The following is a 19,949-nucleotide window of genomic DNA, read 5'->3' as shown; positions in this document are numbered from 1 at the left end:
CATTCTATTGGGATAGAGAGAATACAAAGGAATGCAGTTACTCTGCTAAAGGCAAGGGTTATGAGAAGGAGATTCAACTGCCTCTGTAACCAAAACTGAAGGTAGTGCATTTTATTGGATGTTTGTAATCTCTGGTAGAGAAATACTGCTCTAAAAGGGAGGAAAAATGCAGAAAACTGTGCAGATGATGAGGATGACTGGCCTCAACCTGCACCAGAAGAGTCTCTGCGCTAAACAGATTGCTGCACACAATGAGTTATACTAACCCTCATAATCCATGACGACAAAGATTGTAAAAGAATTTTCTGTGCAAACCAATGGTGGGACTTATGTGTAGATGAAGCATCCTCTAGTTTACTGTACTTTGGAATGGAGCTATGATTATAGTCCTCTTTGCTTGTGAATGGCGTTCAGTCCAACTTTGAACAATGCCCTTTTAGATGTTGATGTCGCATTCAAGAGGTTTGCACTTTGGGTCAAGAAGTCTCAGATGAGACTTATGTCTTCTACAAAAAGGTTATGAAGATCTCTTTGCCTCATAATAGGACATTTCAAGCCACTGCATAAAAGGAGGGGGGTGTAAGAAAGGGAGAGGATCTTGTGGACTACATAGAATCAAATGACCTTTCCTCTGAAAATATATTCCTGATCTTCAGGAGTTATTCTTCCACTGCATAGTGTTCCTGGAGCATGAAAAGCTGCCATTTCCTGGCCCCATGTTACCATGAAAACAAAAAGCAATATCTATACAAAATCTCATCTTCTATGACATGAATACTGTTTTGGTACAATGAAAAATTTTTAAAAATGAAAAAATAAAAAATCTTAATATTTTGCATTGACATATCTACTATAATAAAACACACCCTCAACGTTCTGAGGACAAAGGGTCTGAAGTCACAGCACAACGATAAAGGGTTCGTAAGTTCATGGTGGTGAAGCCATCCCATTATGACTGTGCTCCGCCCTCGCGTCAAACGTCATGACGACGTAAGAAACCTTTAACGTTGTGCTGTGAGTTCAGAATCATTAGAACGTTAAAGGTGTCAAACAACGAATCGCAACCAAGCAGGGAGAGGAGTATTTCCCTACTCCTCAACCTGGATGTCCAACAACCACCCCTTCGCCGCCCCCCCCCCCCCCCCCCCCCCCAAGCCAACCACAAAAAAAAAAGAAGCCCTGCTTCCACAAACTGCAGGTGCAACACCCGCTCCCCCCCCCCCCAAGCCACCCACGAAAATCCAAGCAACAACATAAGCCCCGCTAAAAAATGCAGATGAACCAACAACCACTACCCACCCACCGACATGTAGCTTTGCCGCCGGGGAACCCGAAACGCCGCAAAAACAAGTCCAGTCTTCTGACTCCGGCCGGCGTCATCTTCAGCATTACTAACCTCTGCAGGCAGGGCTTCTGTGCGTCTGACGTCCTGCACGTGCAGGACGTCAGACGCACAGAACCCCGCCCTGCACAGGCTAGCAATGCTGAAGATCACGACGGACGCTGCATGAGCCAGACTGTTGTTCAACAGACTAATTTGCATATGAGAGGAGCAGAGCAGAGGCCGATCAACTACGTTACGCTGGAGCCGGTGAGTGGGGTGTCTGTGTTATTGTGTAACGGCAGCGGTTACCGTCGCGCATTATTTCTCCTCAGGATCCCCGTTCCTCTTATCTTCCATCAAAAGGAGCCTAGGTTCCAATCCCGCCCCTGTGCCGCTTTGTCTTTACGTGTTCTCAGCTGTCCGGAGGGGGACAGCCCCCCTTCCCCCCTTGAGCATGTGCGGCCCTGCAATCCCGAAATTCCACCGCGCGAGCACCTCTTACCTGTCAACTCCCCGCTCAGGCACCTCCCTCTCTCCCTCTGCAAGACCAGACGCTGTTGCCACTTACTATGCCCCCCCTTGCAGGATACTGATATAGTAACGTGTACTAAATGAAGGCAGGTAACATCAGCATGAACCATCCTCTGATCTGCTCAACACGGCAGCCGTTCCTTCCTCAGTAAACATTGATGTCAACAAACAAGGCAGCTGGCTGCAATTCACCAGGTTCACATATGATACAGCCTTGGAACACGATACTGCAACGCTCAAGAGTGCTTTGTGCTTGCTTCATAGTCACAATCATAATTATCAATGCATTATTAAAGCAATAATCTAATCATATTCCTAACAACGTTTGACTGGATTCACAACACCTGCACTTATGGCATATGGTAGGCAAGAGATATAAAATACCCAAACTTGATCCTTGGGTCATAGACTGTACAAAAGTCTGCCCGCCCCTGGACATTTGCCTATTACAAAGTCTGTGCCTGGGTATAGTTTGAATTAGGAGTTTACTGCATATTGACAGTGCGGAAATAAAGGAAAAGTACTTGCTACTAATACTGAAGACAAATCAAAAGTATGAATTCTTCATCCCACCAGTGTCTTTCACAAAATTAGATGCACTTTGAGGAGATAGAAATAACACTCCGATACAACAGCAGGACAAGTTTATTCACTCCTACCCAAGCTAACATAATATTCAAACATCTTTATAATATAATGTACAGCTTTATTCACATTACTCCCTTTATTTTCTGTTAACTTTATCTTATTTATCTATATAAATAAGTGAGCACGGTAGGGGGAGGGGAATGCACCACCTGCTTAAAACACTCACACGTACACAGAAACACACACACACACTTTCAAACACATACACTCTCTCCCTCAATCAATCACTCACTCACACACACACAAAGTCTAAATCAAACGCACACTCACATTCTTTCTCACACACACACACACACTCTCACACACACACTACCGATGAAAACCATGCTAGCGCCCGTTTCATTGCTCTCAGAAACGGGCCTTTTTTACTAGTTATACTATAAAAAAATAAAGCATTTGCTTTAGTAATAGTTACTAAAATAAAAAACAACAACAAGACTTTCTGCTATTTTTCTTTATAATTTTTAACATAACCTGGGAGCTGTTAAAGCCTTGGTATGTCACAATAAAATGTCAGGTATTTAGTTACAGTTTTAGAATGTTAGCAAAGTTCTGCAGACTGGGCCAAATTTATAACTCTATTTTTCATTCTGAAAAAAAAAATCACTTGGCCACCAATCTGCTAGTTTGTATCTGCCTACTGTGCTGTTGCAGGTCTTACTTGATTGTAATCCTGTGAGAATTCTGTGCAAAAAAAATTAAAGTCTGTGTTCGCTGAAAAAATAAACACTGTCTGATTTGTAATTCATTATGAACAAGTTATTGCTCAAATAAGTGGACTCGGTACACCAAACCCTCTATTTTTCTACTGTCTGACAAGTTCTGACTCACATATTAGGGTTCATTTGTTTTTTTTTTATTCTCGATCTAAAGTACTGGTAGATATAACTTTAGATGCAGGACAAAGCTATCTATATATATCTATATATAAATATAATACACAAACTAAATTTAACATAAATTATAATTTTTGTTTTAAAGTTGGAGTAGCAAGTCAGTACATTTCTACTGATCGACCCACTCAAAATTGCTTCCGATTCTGACTTTCTTCCCACTGTGCACACCCTCCCTTATAAATATAGCCAATAATCACTTCAGTCTGCATAAACAGAGGAAAAGTTTAACACACAAGGTGTTTTCACATACCTTCACAACTGGAATATTTTTCACTGGAACAGTTTCCACTGGAATATAACACGAGTAACAATAAAACATCCTTGAACTGCTGCATTTTGGGCACTTTGATCTCCCAATCTGTTGGGCTCTCTCCAGCACCTCCTGAGATGCCAGTTTCAGGTTCAGATCCAGATCATTTTCTGTGGCTGAGGCTGTTTGCAGCTGTGGGTCTTTTATGCTGCTTTGTATCTCCTGATGAAGAACTTCTTCAACTTCTTTTAAACCATGTGAATTTAAGGACATCTTATGTCAAACATTACACCTGTTTCAATAAGCCAGAAACACTGTTATCACATATTTAAATTTAAAATGCTGTTCTTGAAAGACCTCATGAACTTAAAAGAAAGCATATTCAGCCTCAAGAAGAGGTAAAAGATGCAAAATCTTTTTTATTAAGCACCCTGACACAGCCCATTTTTCAGTGAAAATGCCTGCTATATTTGCTAGAAGAGTCCAATTCACCCATGCAGTCTTTTCTGTAACAAAACAGCGAGCAGCACAAAAATGAATCAGTAAAAAGATCCCTACAAAGTGAGAAATGAATAATCTATAAGTAGGGATGGATGATGGCTCTTTCAAAACACAACTACCCCCCTCACAAAAAAAAAAAAAAAAAAAAAAAAAAGAGGACTGAAGGAAAAAAATATTTGTAAAGGACCAATAATGGAAGCTAGGATCCGATACAGTCTGTGTTTTGACGGGGATACCATCTGCCTCAAGGATCAATATTGGTTTGACTGGTGCTAGCCACTGGCTGGGTAAAAACGTCAATCTTAAATTAACAAGTACTCCTGTCAAATGAAAGAGCTTGGTAATCCAACATGCATCCCCACCTTCAGTCCTTTTTTGGCCCATTGTGTTTTGAGATGTCCATTACCCGTCCCTACTTTTGGATTATACGTTTCTGTAACAAAACACCAGATTGATATCTGAATTGAGAAATCCTAGGAAGCAGTAAGAGTCCTCTTATTGAGGACCCCATGTTGGGGTCCTTAATACAACTTGCTTCTTCTACCCTTTCTTGAGGAGGATTACATTTTCTTTGGCATTCCTTGAGTCCTGCCAGAGAAATTTGATTTTATCTCCTCCTAACAGGTGGAGACTGCAAATCTGCTCATTTCCCTACATAAGCTGATGCAGCAGGGAAGCCAAAGCTTGAAATTAACTCAATATACAAGTCTTTTTACACAGTGCCTCATGGCCAGCTAGCTCCACTGCCTCTTCAGTATTTGAAGCTTCCAAAGCAGTATGGCAAACCGCAATGGGAATAACATGAACTTTCCTCATAGCGAACGATGGCCCCTTAACAAGGGCATAAACTCAAAAAAGGAGGGAATGAACTCATCCTCCTGGAGGGAATAAACTCGTCCTCCACTTTGTATAAACGGAGGGAATACTTGCATCCTCCTGGAGGGAATAAACTCATCCTCCCAAAACACAAACTGGAGGGAATAAACTCATCCTCCTATAACTGTAACAAGAATCCTGAAGACTGTTTTCCGACTCCCCAAGGAAGGAATATAACTTCAGGAAACAAGAACAGCACCTAAAATCAGAATCACTGCAATACAGACAATCATACAGGGAGGGCTCATGGCTTCATCTGCTATGACTAAAGGAAAGAAAATTATCATGGTAAGAACCTAATTTTCCCTTCCTTGTCATCAAGCAGATGAAGCCATTACGTATGGGATGTAACAAAGCAATCCCTAAATAGGGTGGGAACAAGCCACACCACGCGCTAGCACCTGTGCTCTAAAAAGCGCATCCCTCCTGGCAGCCACATCCAGCCTGCAATGTCAGGCGAAAGAGAGCTTAGAAGCCCATGTTGCAGCACTGCAAATCTCATGAAGAGATAGTGCTCCAGTTTCCGCCCAGGAAGAGGAAATCGCTCTTGTGGAATGTGCCTTAAAGGCTTCAAGCGGAGCCCGGCCAGACAGCAGATATGCTGAAAAGATAGCTTCTTGAGTCAACGGGCAATAGTGACTTTAGACGCTGAAGACCCTCTGCGAGGACCTGCAAACAGCACAAAAAGATGATCAGAGGTCCTGAAGGAATTTGTAATTCGCAGATACTGCAACAGAGTCCTGCGCACATCCAAAAGGTGCAACTGCCCAAATTAATCTGGAAACTCCTCCTCAACAAAGGAGGGAAGAAAAACAGGCTGGTTTAGGTGAAACACTGAAACCACCTTAGGCATGAAGGAAGGCACTGTCCGAACTGTGACCCCTGATTCTGAGAATTGCAGAAAAGGGTCTCTACATGACAGCGCCTGGAGCTCTGACACCCGTCTCGCCGCGGTAATGGCCACTAAAAAGACGGCCTTCAGTGTCAAATCTTTCTCTGAAGCACGCCGAAGCGGTTCAAAGGGAGCCCCCTGAAGAGCCTTCAATACTAACCCCAGGTTCCAAACTGGACAAGGTGCCCGCATGGGAGGACGGAGCCGCAGCACCCCTCTAAGAAACCGTGCCACATCTGGATGAGCAGCTAAGGACACGCCTTCAACCTTGCCACGCAGGGAGGCCAATGCTGCCACTTGCACCCGCAGGGAATTATAGGCCAAGCCTTTGTGTACACCATCCTGCAAAAAGTCCAGAATCGGCGAGACAGGAGCCCGCAACGGAGAAAGCGCTCTTGAAACACACCAGACTTCAAACTGGCGCCAAATCCTGGCATAAGCCACGGAAGTGGAGCACCTACGGGCCTGCAGGAGAGTGGAAATTACCTTATTTGAGTAGCCTTTATCTCTCAATTGCGCCCTCTCAATCGCCATGCCATAAGACCAAAGCGACAGGCGTCCTCCATGGCCACCAGACCCTGTGACAACAGGTGCGGAACCAGAGGTAACGGAATGGGAGCCTCCAACAGCATCTGTCGGAGGTCCGCATACCAAGGCCTCTTGGGCCAATCCGGGGCGATGAGCACCACTTCTCCTGGATGCAGCCGAATCTGCAGGAGCACTCGTCCTATCAAGGGCCACGGAGGGAAGACATACAGCAAGCCCAGGGGCCAGGATTGAGCCAAAGCATCCAACCCGGCAGAGTGAGGATCCCTCCGTCTGCTGAAGAAGCACGGGACTTTGGCATTGGAACTGGTCGCCATAAGATTCATCACTGGCTTGCCCCATTTGGCACATATCTGCAGGAATACATTGTCTGCTAGTTCCCACTCCGCTGGATCGATCTGATGCCTGCTTAGATAGTCGGCTTGCACGTTGCTCTGACCTGCAATGTGAGCTGTTGACAGGGACTGTAGATGCAGCTCGGCCCAGTGGCAAATTTGTTCAGCCTGCGCGGCTAGAGCTCTGCACTGAGTGCCGCCTTGTCGATTTATTTAGGCCACTGCTGTCGTGTTGTCCGACATCACTCGGACAGCCAATCTTTCCAGGGTCACTTGAAAAGCCAGAAGAGCCAGAAACACCGCTTTCAACTCCAGGCGGTTGATAGACCACTCTGACTCGTCGGGCGTCCACAGGCCCTGGGCATGCTTCCCCTTGCAATGTGCGCCCCAGCCCTTCAGGCTGGCATCTGTCACCACTAGGCACCAATCGGGGAGCGCCAGCGGCATTCCCTGCCGCAACATGCTGTCCGAGAGCCACCATTCCATACTGAGGCGGGCCGCTGGGAGCCAAGAAAGTCTGCACTGATAATCCTGAGATACTGGAGACCATCGTTGAAGTAGAGAATACTGTAGAGGTCTCAGGGGCGCTCTCGCCCATGGCACCACTTCCAAGGTGGCCGTCATCAATCCCAACAGCTGGACAATGTCCCAAGCTCGCGAGCGGGGCATCCTCAGGAGCAGACGGACCTGATTCTGAAGCTTGCACCGCCTATGCTCGGGAAGAAACACATAGCCCGAGGCTGTGTCGAACCTGGCCCCCAAATATTCTAGAGATTGCGAGGGGGTCAGGTAACTTTTGGCCATATTGACGACCCAGCCCAGAGATTGAAGGACTGAAACCACTCTGGCTGTAGCTAGATGACTCTCTTTTTCTGAGTCTGCTCTGATGAGCCAGTCGTCTAGGTACGGGTGAACCCGGATACCCTCTCGCCTGAGAAAGGCAGCTACTACCACCATTACCTTGGAGAAGGTTCAGGGAGCTGTGGCGAGGACAAAAGGCAAGGCCCGAAACGGGAAATGTTTTCCCAACACCGCAAACTGCAGAAACTTCTGGTGCGGGGGCCAAATTGGTATGTGCAAGTAAGCTTCTTTCAGGTCCAGAGACGTGAGAAACTCTCCTGGCTGTACCGCCGCAATGACGGAGCGCAGGGTTTCCATATGAAAATGCCGCACTCTTAAGGACTTGTTTAGCTCTTTTAAGTCCAGGATCGGGCGAAAAGACCTGCCTTTTCATGGCACCACAAAGTAAATGGAGTAGCGGCCTAAACCTTGTTCGGCAGGAGGCACCGGGGTCACAGCCCCTATCTGGCACAGACTGTGCAAAGTCTCCTCTACCGCCGCCCGTTTGGCGGCAGAACCGCATCAGGACTCCACAAACACGTCTCTCATCGGGGCATCGAATTCTATTCGGTATCAGTCTCTGATCAGGTCCAAGATCTGCGGAGATTTTGGCCCACTCCTTGAAAAAGAGGGAAAGTCTTCCTCCGATGACAGGAAATGAGGAGGGGGCCGATGTACCATCATTGAGAGGGTCGCCCCTGAACTCCAGGCCTTGAACCGGCCGCTGCGGAACGTTTGTCCGAGCGAAAGGAGTTTCTCTGCTGAAAGCTGGCACGCGAAGTGAACCCAGCAGCACGCCCCGGGCGGTACCTTCTAGCTTCATGGAAGCGAGGTCTGGAAGAGGAGCGGACCGCCTGACCCTTAGAGGAAGGCTTCGGCCTATCTTCGGGCAAGCGCTGAGGTTTGGAATCCCCCAGGCCTTCAATGTTTTCCAGCTCCTCACCAAACAGGAGAAGGCCTTGAAAGGGCAACTTCACCAACTTTTGCTTAGAGGCCATGTCCGCTGCCCAATGTTGTAGCCAAAGACTGTGGCGAGCCGCCACTACTACAGCCATTTGTTTAGCCAAAGCTCTGACCATATCATAAAGGGCGCCAGCCAAAAAGGACAAGGCCGACTCCATCCGCGGAGCCACTTCAGATAAGGTCTCCGCTCCATCACTGGGCTATTCCACTGCCTGCTGTAACCAAGCCAGGCAGGCTCTAGCAGCATAACAACTGCATGCAGACGCCCGAACAGTGAGACCTGCCAAATCAAAGGACCACTTCAGAGCTGAATCAAGCCTGCAGTCTTGAATATCCTTCAGGGCAACACCTCCTTCAACAGGGAGGGTAGTTCTCTTTGTCACAGCCGTGACCAGGGCATCCACTTTAGGCATTGCAAAGCGAGCCAAATGTTCCTCACTCAGAGGATATAATTGCCCCATAGCCCTGGCAACCTTCAAACGTCCCTCGGGGTCAGCCCATTGAGCCAAAATAAGCTCTTGGATGGAGTCATGCAAAGGAAAGGCTCGAGCAGGCTTTCTGGTACTAGCCATCCTTGGATTAACAGCGGAGGCTGTGCCACTCCCAGGATCTTCAATCGAAAGGGCTTGTAAGGCATCTGAAATAAGCGCTGGCAGCTCCTCGCGGTGGAAAATCCTCACCGCAGACGGATCATCAAGCTCCTGTGGCAATTCTGCACCCGACTCTGGCTCCTCAGCCCAAGAAGTACCCCTCAGAATCCTCATAGCCCGACCATGGGGGGGAAAAGGGGGGTGCGCCACACTCAGAAGGGGAATTAGCCCTTCTGCGTTTATCAGGAGGATAAGAAACAGGCAAAGCTAACTCCAAAAGGCCAGGATCCATCGGGGGGGGGGGGGGGGGGCAGGCAGAGGGTCCGAAGATCCCTGTGGAAGAGCTCTTTTAAGCATGTACGCCCTATGCAGCATTAAAACAAAATCAGGGGAGAAAACCGCTCCCTGACCGCCCGGATCCTGCCTAGGGCTATCAGCTCTATTATTAGCCTCACTCAGAGGACCCCCCCCCCCCCACCGGATTCAGGGCTCTCCGTCGCAACGGAGGCCACGCCATGTGGAAAATCCAAAATGGCATCCGCTGCCAGCTCAGAGCGCAAAAGATCACCGCTCGCCATGCTCGGGCCGGCTCTACCGTCTGTACAGCACGAATTACAGAGCCCCGCTGCTGATTTGCGCTTGCCTCATTTAGAACAGCGCTTTACAGTCTCCGCAGCCATCGCCGAAAACGGCGGTAAAATTCAAAAATGGCGGTTCGCGCAAAAAACGTCCTGATCGCGGGCCCACCCCGGAGGAGTCAGAAAACACTCTTACCTCACTAGACCGAGTATCACCGCTCCGGTCCTGCAGAAGAATCTCAAGAAAAAAAACTCTTTTCCAAGATCGCTGCGCTAAAGTGCGACGCGACTTTAATTATTTTTAACGCTGTGAGGAAAGCAGAGGCAAAAGAGGTAAATAAAAACACTCCGGAGGCTCAGATAAGTGGGAAAGGCAGGGAAAGGCGAACCAATGTGCCTGCATCCACTGAGTGGGAAAGGACAGGGAAAAGCAAGCTAATATGTCCACATCCACGGGGGCATGGGTAAGGCAGGGAAAGGGCTCACCTATGTGCCTTCAAAGTGAAGCTAACAACTGGCAAGCCAGGAGCCACGCCCAGGCTGATTTTTGATGGAGCTCAAAGAAGCTGCAGCCACCCTGCTTGGGGAGATAGAGAATACTGAAGAGGCAATGGAGCTAGCTGGCCAGGAGGCACTGTGAAAAGTTGAGTGCTCTCTATCTCCCCCTGCTGGTTGATGGACACAACCCATACATAATGGCTTCATCTGCTTGATGACAAGGAATCAAAGGATAACTATGACTTCCTCGCCATCCATACCACTGTCATGTTACTGTACACTACTTCGGGTGAATTTCTTCTCTGCGTGTGACTAGCAAGTTAGTTGCTTCTTCCATTAAAGGCTTGGGAGAAGATAGGCTTCACTCCAAACAAGACTTTCAGGGAGTGCATTTCAGAGTGTGGGGGCTACTCTGGAAAGACTCACTGGTGGGTATCATATCGCATATCATCCTTTGGAGAGGGTGTGGCTAGGGATACTCCTTGGGAAGACCTTAGCAACCTTGGAGATGTGTAGAGATACTCAAGGGCCTTGAAGATCAGACAGTGTTAAAATTTAGTTCTGTACTATACTGGTAGCCAATGTTATAGAAATGGTATGATGCGACAGTCCAGTTGATGCACATTGCTGTAGACTTTTTCTTTTGTTGTACAGCAGACCCAGCTTGTATCACAAGACATTAATAGAGTTGCTTCTAATATGCAAGAAAAGTAAAAGTTTCCTTTCTCCAAACAAAAGGAAATGAATAACAAAAAAACAAACAAAAAAAACCCTTGAAGTAACTTAGGGCTGGTGCCTCAATACAAAAGAAGTTTGTAATAAGCTGAGTCATAAATAACCAAAAAAGTATATTATTTAATGTAAGTTGCAGGAGCACGTTGTGAACACAGCCTATACAGCCTAGCCACTGCTCATACACCTAACAACAAGCCCACTCAGCCATCTTATCTGAATATATCCCCTACCAAGTAGAAAAGTAGAAAGCCCTCCGAATACCTTGACTCCATCTTATAAGGCTTCTGCCAACTCCCAGCAAAGATGTCCATCTAAATAGTGCCTAGATTAGTCTCATCCTGCATTCTCCCTTTCATGAGCAAGGCCAGAACACCACTCTATTGGGACCTAAGCAACCACACATTTAAAAGCTCCTACCGTGGATTTAGTAACTCTACCACAACTGGCTAAATGATAGTGCCAGTCACATGCCTAGATAACGGAGGAGGGGTGTTACCTGTCCCTGTAAAAACTTTAAAAAAAACAACAACTTAAAAAAAGACTATGGAAGCAGACAGTGCTTCAAAAACACACATTAGTTAACAAGACAGACAGACTTCACTATTACCATGAAGTGAGGAGAGCATGTTGAATGTCAAAAGACAATCAGAAGCTATAAAATGGGCCAAGGCCTAAGCCGAAAGAACCCCTTGGTGCAGAATTCAGTACTCAGAGCAACGATTGGATGCTGGAAACAAAATATTTACAACTGATTAAGGAAATGAAACAGTATCACTTTGACATCCTCAGTTAGGTGAAAAGATGGAAAGATGTCAACAAGAGGATTACCGATGGAATAACAATGATATAATGGAAACTAACTGCTGAGAGACTAATTACAGCAAGCTATTTGACCTAGCATGCTAAAATTACAATTATATAGTGCTATGCACCCATAGAAGCTGAAGAAAGGAAAGACAATTGCTACTACTGCATGATACAAAGACACCATCAATCACATCCTGAAACATGACATATTGATATTAATGAGAGATTTGTAAAAGACAACAGTGGAAAGGACAATGGGAATGCTGGCACTGGAATGCAAAATAAAAGTGAATGATTTGTTCAGTTAAAGAAATTAATAAAGTCACATGATGCTTATGCGAAGGACAATACAAAAACCAGATATATCATGTAGCAATCAGATCTTTAAAAAAACAGCAGATCGTGTAAAAAGATAAATATAGTTTATTTCAAACAATATACTGGTATTTGTATAAATATAGACAGCCCGACAGCTACCTCGGAGATATGCGACTGTAATACTGACTCGATATTAGCAAGTTATGCTTTTGGCATCTCTGATTCAGCTGTTTTTTTCAAACCAGATCAATCCTTCATACACGTGAGTCTTTATTCAACAGCATTTTTTCAACAGCACTAATTCAGTCTTCCCTATTTGCACTAGTAGATAACAATATCTTCTAATTGCAAAAACTTTCTTTTTGTTTTGTAGTGGTTAATAGGACATTTTACATGCGCCTTATATCTGGTAGCAAAGAGCGCCTTATATTTGGTAGTAAAGAATTCTTATATAGCCCCTGAAGCAGCCCAGTTGGGCGAAACACGGCCTGTGTCGGGCTGTCTATATTTATACAAATACCAGTATATTGTTTGAAATAAACTATATTTATCTTTTTACACGATCTGCTGTTTTTTTTTATCTTCCACCTTGGAGTTTGCAGACCGTCTGCCTTTGTGCTTTCTTGGGCAATCAGATCTTTGCATGATGTCAGATACTACAGAGAAGTTGATAGACACAGGCTTATTTTTGAAAGAGAAGGGTGCCCATCTTTCGACACAAATCGCAAGATGGGCGTCCTTCTCCCAGGGTCGCCCAAATTGGCATAATTGAAAGCCGATTTTCGGCGTCCTCAACTGCTTTCCGTCGCGGGGACGACCAAAGTTCATGGGGGCATGTCAGAAGCATAGCGAAGGCGGGACTGGGGCGTGCTTAACACATGGGCGTCCTTGGCCGATAATGGAAAAAAGAAGGGCTTTCCCGACGAGCACTTGGCCGACTTTACTTGGCCCATTTTTTCTTGCAACCAGGCCTCAAAAAGGTGCCCGAACTGACCAGATGACCACTGGAGGGAATCGGGGATGACCTCCTCTTACTCCCGCAGTGGTCATTAACCCCCTCCCACCCTAAAAAAAAATAAACTTTAAAAATATTTTTTGCCAGCCTCAAATGTCATACCCAACTCCCTGACAGCAGTATGTAGGTCCCTGGAGCAGTTTTAGTTGGTGCAGTGCACTTCAGGCAGGCGGACCCAGGCCCATCACCCCCTACCTGTTACACTTGTGGTGGTAAACGTGAGCCCTTCAAAACCCACCAGAAACCCACCGTACCCACATGTAGGTGCCCCCCTTCACCCCTTAGGGCTATGATAGTGGTGTACAGTTGTGGGGAGTGGGTTTGGGGGGCTCAGCTCCCAAGGTAAGGGAGCTATGCACCTGGGAGCAATTTGTGAAGTCCACTGCAGAGCCCCCTAGGGTGCCCGATGGTGTCCTGGCATGTGAGGGGGACCAGTGCACTACAAATGCTGGCTCCTCCCACGACCAAATGGCTTGGATTTGGTCGTTTCTGAGATGGGCGTCCTCGGTTTCCATTATCGCTGAAAACCGGGGACGACCATCTCTAAGGTCGACCTAAATGTTCATATTTGGGCGCCCCTGACCGTATTATCGAAGGAGGGACGCCCATCTTGTTTCGGTAATACGGGTTTCCCCGCCCGTTCGCAAGGACGTCCTGCGAGGACGCCCTCAGGAAAACTTGGGTGCCACGTTCGATTACGCCCCTCAGAGTGACCACTATCAAGTAGTTGCAAAAATCCAGATCAAACTTAATGGAGTACAGAAATCATATTTTTGAACTTTATATGTACAGTTTCTAGGTTTAAATTTGAATATTTTTTTTGAGTTATCTCAGTTGACACAGAGGCGTCATAAGGACTTCTTGAGTTTAAGACCATGGGTCACAGTTCGATATATACTCTGAACTTTCCTATTCGTCATGTGAATTGTAGGGATAATCCTATATAATAATTCTCAGCTCCAACAGGATGTGCCTGCCGGAAGTGGTTTGCTAGGCAGGCACGCACTGACGTCAGTGACAGACAATTTGGCAAAGCAAAACAATCTGAATGCTGGCCATTAGGACACAGGGTGGATAGGAGAGTTTTAAAAGACTGAAGGAAACGAAAGTGTTAAACTGGAGAAGTGGGGGGGGGGGGGGGGGGAGTTATGAATGACTGAAAGACATGCAAATTTGGGACAGGAAAACAATCTCAATGCTGGCCATTAGCACACAGGGTACATAGCAGAGTTTTAAAAGACTGAAGGAACCGAAAGTGTTGGGGGGGGGGGGCAAGTTCTGAATGAATGAAAGAAATGAAAATTTACGAGAGGAACACAATCTGAATGCCGGGCATTTGGACACAGGGTAGATAGGACACTTTTTAAAAAAAAAAAAGAAGGACGTGAAAGTGTTACATCTTGGGGGAGGGGTGAGGAGGAAAGCGGTGGGGTATCCGGATACTGGGCATTAGGGCCACGGGGGTACATAGACCTTTGAAAGCCTTAAGGAACCCAAAGTGTGGGAAGGAGGAGGAAAAGGAGGGGAGGGAACGGGGTGAGGGGCATTAGGAACAGGGGAGGGGGCCCTGCCACACACTCTCATTCTCACACAGACAGTCTCACTCTGTCACACACCCGCACATTCACTGTGGCTCTCTCTCTCAAACATACACACTCCGAGGAAAACCTTGCTAGCGCCCGTTTCATTCGTTCCAGAAACGGGCCTTTTTTACTAGTAATTTTATAATTTATGAACCCGAACAGTAGTTATATTTTCTTGTGGCTCATGAGCATGGTGGAAGTTCATTGGTGATAATCCCTAGATAATCTGGCATGTATACTGGTTGCTGGTTTAGTTTTCCTTACTGTTCTTTTATACATTTATTTTCCTTTCTAGATGTTGTTTTTTTCTGTCTAGTTTAAATTTATTTCTCCCGGCCCCTTTATTATTGTGGACTAAATGTTTAGTTTCCTGGATATTACTTTTTTTTTTCTTTTGTATTTCTTATTTCCTGGATTCAAGTTGATGTTTGAATGTCATCTTCAAATTGCAGAAATCAAAGGATATTATCAAATATATCATTAGTAAGCTGAAAGCCCTGCAGAGTTCCAAATGCTCACATCAAACCAATCTGAAGCTTTAGCAAATATTCAGGGGTCCTTTTACTAAGGTGCGCTGAAAAATTGCCTGCGGTAGTGTAGGCGCATGTTTTGCGTGCCTGCAAAAAAAATGCCTTATTTAAAATTTTTGCCAAAAATGGATGTGTGGCAAAATAAAAAATTGGCGCACGTTCATTTTGGTTCCGAGACCTTACCACCAGCCATTGACTTAGCGGTAAGGTCTCACTTGTTAACAGGGTGGTAAGGACCTATGCGTGCCAAATGCCACGGTGCGCATAGCGGATGTGCGCCAGAAAATAAAAATGATTTTTCAGATGCGTATCGGTAACTCCAAATTGTCACAAGTAGACGCTTACACAGCTTAGTAAAATGGCCACTTAGACAATGAACCAGATGTTGAAAATATGTGGAAAATTATTTAAAGTGGAACTACACTACAGCTACCTGAATACACTGTCAGGCAAGGAAAAAAAAAGCAGTGGATAAGTGAAGGAAATGTATAAGGAAGCAAGAATAAATTCAATCATTAATTGCATCACAACAAAAAACTGAAAAGAAACCAGTTATATTAGTCAGCAACATAAAGAAGTTCAAAAAGGTGTGAGATGACATAAGAAAAGATGGAATGAAGAAAATGATCAAGCAGCAGCAGCAGAAAAAGACTTGAAAGCAGTGTACTGTATTAGTTAGTTAGCAGGAACAGAAATACAAAAAGAACCTCCTGCTAAAGACAAAGGCGGCAAAGTCATTACAGATGAAAAAGATAAAATGTTGTGGTAGCCATGTTAGTCCACTTATAAAGATAACACAGTAAATGACGACAGAAAGACCTGTAAGGACCATCCACTCTGCTCAACAAGGTGGACAGAGCCACATTGGCCACTGTGTGCACGTTACAGTCATTTGTAATTAAACACGGGTTGGCAATTTACTATCATGCCAGGCACATAGAGGCAGTTAAATATGATGGAGAGTTGGGACAATATATATTATAACCAATGTATTGCTAACAGTCAGTGGCGAAGCCTAGGCTAACCGAAAATTCTGGCACCCTTGTTACGGCTAGCGGGGATCCCCAAGCACCGTCAGCTGAAGAGGTTCTCTGGTGGCCAGAACAGGTCACTTCCCTACTTGCTGCAGTTGGCAGCACTGTCCAAGTGTTTTTGCCGTGCCAACCTCCCTCCCTCCAACATGCTTGACTTTCACTCATGTGAAGGAGGGAGAGACCAGTGCAACAGGAGCTTGTGGATAGTGCCACCGGCTGCAGCAAGTAGGGTGGGGTGATCAGAGGGTGACAAAGCAGTATAATTTTAAGATTTATAATGTGATAGGGAAAATAGATCTTCTTAAGTCCTGTCTGGGTTTCCTATCACATTATAAACTGTGAAATTATACTGTTTTCTCAACCACATCTATTTCATCCCTGTTTCTCACCCCCACCCCTACCTTTCCCTGTGAGACTGTCATTGGAATGCTTTTATGTTTCACATACATTCTAAATATTGCCATCATTCACTCATTTCTGATCTGAAGAAGGTATTGCCTTTGAAAGCTAATAAAAATGTATTTAATCCAGTAAAAAAGGTATCACCTTATTTTTAATTTTTTTCTATTTATTACAGATGGGAAAAAAAGCCCAATATTGGAAAGAACATTTTAAGGAAACATTAAACTGTCCAAAGCATGAAACAGCATTAGTCCAGCCTATTGCTGAAATATCAACAGAGCAGCAGACAGACACCAGGCATTCATAATGGATGAGATAATCAACTCTATTAAGAGACAATAGGACAGAAAATTGCCTGGATGAGACTACATCTATATAAAACTCTTGAGTAAAGATCAAATCAAATGAAAGAATGGCTACTACAATTGTGTAATTATGCGTTGGGTGAAGAAAAATTTTCTCCGATTTGTTTTAAATTTACTACACTGTAGTTTCATAGCATGCCCCCTAGTCCTACTATTTTTGGAAAACATGAACAGATGCTTCACATCCACCTGTTCCACTCCACTCATTATTTTATATACCTCTATCATGTCTCCCCCTCAGCCGTCTCTTCTCCAAGCTGAAAAGCCCTAGCTTCTTTAGTCTTTCTTCATAGGGAAGTCGTCCCATCCCCGCTATCATTTTAGTCACCCTTCGCTGCACCTTTTCCAATTCCATTATATCTTTCTTGAGGTGCGGCGACCAGAATTGAACACAATACTCAAGGTGCGGTCGCACCATGGAGCAATACAACGGCACTATAACATCCTCACACCTGTTTTCCATGCTTTTCCTAATAATACCCAACATTCTATTCGCTTTCCTAGACGCAGCAGCACACTGAGCAGAAGGTTTCAGTGTATTATCGACGATGACGACAACCAAATCCCTTTCTTGGTCCGTAACTCCTAACGTGGAACCTTGCATGACGTAGCTATAATTCGGGTTCTTTTTTCCCACATGCATCACCTTGCACTTGTTCACATTAAACATCATCTGCCATTTAGCCGCCCAATCTCCCAGTCTTGTAAGGTCCTTCTGTAATTTTTCACAATCCTGTCGCGAGTTAACGACTTTGAATAATTTTGTATCATCAGCAAATTTAATTACCTCGCTAGTTACTCCCATCTCTAAATCATCATTTACAAATATATTAAAAAGCAGCGGTCCAAGCACAGACCCCTGAAGAACCCCACTAACTACCCTTCTCCATTGTGAATACTGCCCATTTAACCCCACTCTCTGTTCCCTATCCTTCAACCAGTTTTTAATCCACAATAGGACATTTCCTCCTATCCCATGACCCTCCAATTTCCTCTGTAGCCTTTCATGAGGTACCTTGTCAAACACCTTTTCAAAATCCAGATACACTAATATCAACCGGCTCCCCTGCTCCCCTTTGTCCACTTGTTTGTTTACTCCTTCAAAGAATTGAAGTAAATTGGTCAGGCAAGATTTCCCCACACAAAAGCTATGTTGACTTGGTCTCAGTAATCCATGTCCTTGGATGTGCTCTGTAATTTTGCTTTTAATAATAGCCTCTACCATTTTCCCTGGCACCGACGTCAGACTCACCGGTCTATAATTTCCCAGATCTCCCCTGGAACCTTTTTTAAAAATCAGAGAGATAGTGCTAAGTAGATAGGTGGGATCAGGATCAGATAGTCAATTTTGAGGAGAAAAGATGTACAGTTTCCTCTTCAACAAATTTCTGAGTGGCTTACAGGCTAATCATAAAGGGGAGAAAACAAGAAAATTCAAAATTATGGAAAGGGGGAGGAAACACAATGAATACAACAGGAATATATTTCCAAATATATACCCCAAATGTACAGTGAGAAAACCTCACTCACTGGCCTTCAATCTTACTCATACCAGTGGGTCCATCTTACTTTATGGCTGGCCAAACCATGGCATTTTTGTGTGCTCAGTTTGCCTGTTTGATCTCAGTTCCCTGTTCCTAATTGACAGTAGCTCACCTGTCCTGGAATACAGCTAAAACGGCCTAAGCAGCACTATTTTCCCCTCCTTCACTTCCTTTTTTGGTGTTGTAATTACTGCTGCATCTCTGGTTTGCTGTTTCTCCAAATTGCTGAACTGTTTCAAACTATAGAATCCTGTCTTGCTTTTCACAAATGTTTTAGAAACATGTATATGAAACCAACACTATAATTTAGCATAACATGTCTACTGGTTTGCTTCTGAGATAAACAGGAAATAAGGAATATAGTGGATGCTGTGATCTCGTTTTGCTTGTCATGAAGATAAAGTTTTAAGCACAACCGAGAAACAATCAGATATAATGTTCATTCTTGGGCTTACATTTGACAAGTGAGAAGCAACCCATATATCATTCAGAGTATAATTTTTTTTGTAAATAGCATAACAGAATTGAACCGATTCTTGAAGATGAAAATTTAACAAGATTAAATTGTGTGAATGTTTTTGAAACAGTAATCTGATACACAGCGCAATAATACATAAAGGATAACTGCACCCGACACAATAGAAGCCATTAATATCATTTATAAAGTTAAAGCAACAGACCAACAAAACCAGCATCGCCACAAAGTGGAAACAGAAGTCACAAGTATCCCTTCCCCATTTTGAACCCAGCACCTTGCGCCATTTTACCACGGCTTCAACCATGTCTTCCCTCTGCCCCAAAGGCCTTTGCAGGCGCAGAATAAGAGGTTAATCAAGCCTCCTTGGGTTGGGATAGATAGCCAAGCGCCTATGGCACTCCCGGTCGTCGCAATCCCACCACTGCTGCGCCTGCAAGACGACGAGCCTAACTGTAATAGCACCGAGCCGGCCGCATACACGTCACTTACACGCTCTCTTCCTTTGGTTTAGCAGCAGTTGAGTGACGCGTGCTGCTGTAGTTCGACCGCTCCGCCCACTCCCTGAACATGCGCGTGATGGGGCCAGCAGTGGGCGGGCATTACGTGAGAATTGGAGTTACTGTATTCAAATTCTTTTGGGGGACTGACGCGTGTAGGGCTGAGGTAGTCGGGGGCGGAGCCAGAGGAACGAAGAACTTTCTGCTCAGGCAGGGGGGGGGGGAGGGAATTGTTCACGCCTGCTGTGCTTTTTAGACAAGTGTTTCAGGTGCATTTGGACGAGGACGGGAAGTGACCGTTATTAGTAAGAACAGGCGAGTAGTTCGGCTCTAGAGTTTACTTTGCTTTTCTGTTTCTCATAGAAATGGCCTT

At 45.1% G+C, this 19,949-nt stretch overlaps 1 protein-coding gene across 3 annotated transcripts in view; it reads right to left on the bottom strand.

The window, feature by feature from the left end:
* The window catches only part of DTWD1 (DTW domain containing 1), a 43,961-nt gene extending 24,301 nt beyond the window's left edge, over nucleotides 1-19,660 (bottom strand). Inside the window, exons 1-2 of one of the 3 annotated variants that reach the window (XM_030189572.1) lie at nucleotides 19,569-19,660; nucleotides 3,650-3,941 (exon numbers count right to left, since the gene is read on the bottom strand). In XM_030189572.1, the coding sequence (XP_030045432.1) occupies nucleotides 3,650-3,922 (273 nt within the window). In that variant the 5' untranslated portion in view covers nucleotides 3,923-3,941; nucleotides 19,569-19,660. Of the gene's footprint in view, nucleotides 1-3,649; nucleotides 3,942-19,353; nucleotides 19,547-19,568 lie in introns of those variants that run through there. The other 2 variants (XM_030189571.1, XM_030189573.1) reach the window with 2 other exon arrangements.
* Nucleotides 19,661-19,949: the final 289 nt, after the last annotated feature.

The sequence above is a fragment of the Microcaecilia unicolor genome, chromosome 1 (assembly GCF_901765095.1).
Source record: "Microcaecilia unicolor chromosome 1, aMicUni1.1, whole genome shotgun sequence".
NCBI classification, from domain to species: domain Eukaryota; kingdom Metazoa; phylum Chordata; class Amphibia; order Gymnophiona; family Siphonopidae; genus Microcaecilia; species Microcaecilia unicolor.
The sequence above is the reverse complement of the archived record's forward strand: the minus strand, read 5'-3'. Positions and strand labels throughout refer to the sequence as shown.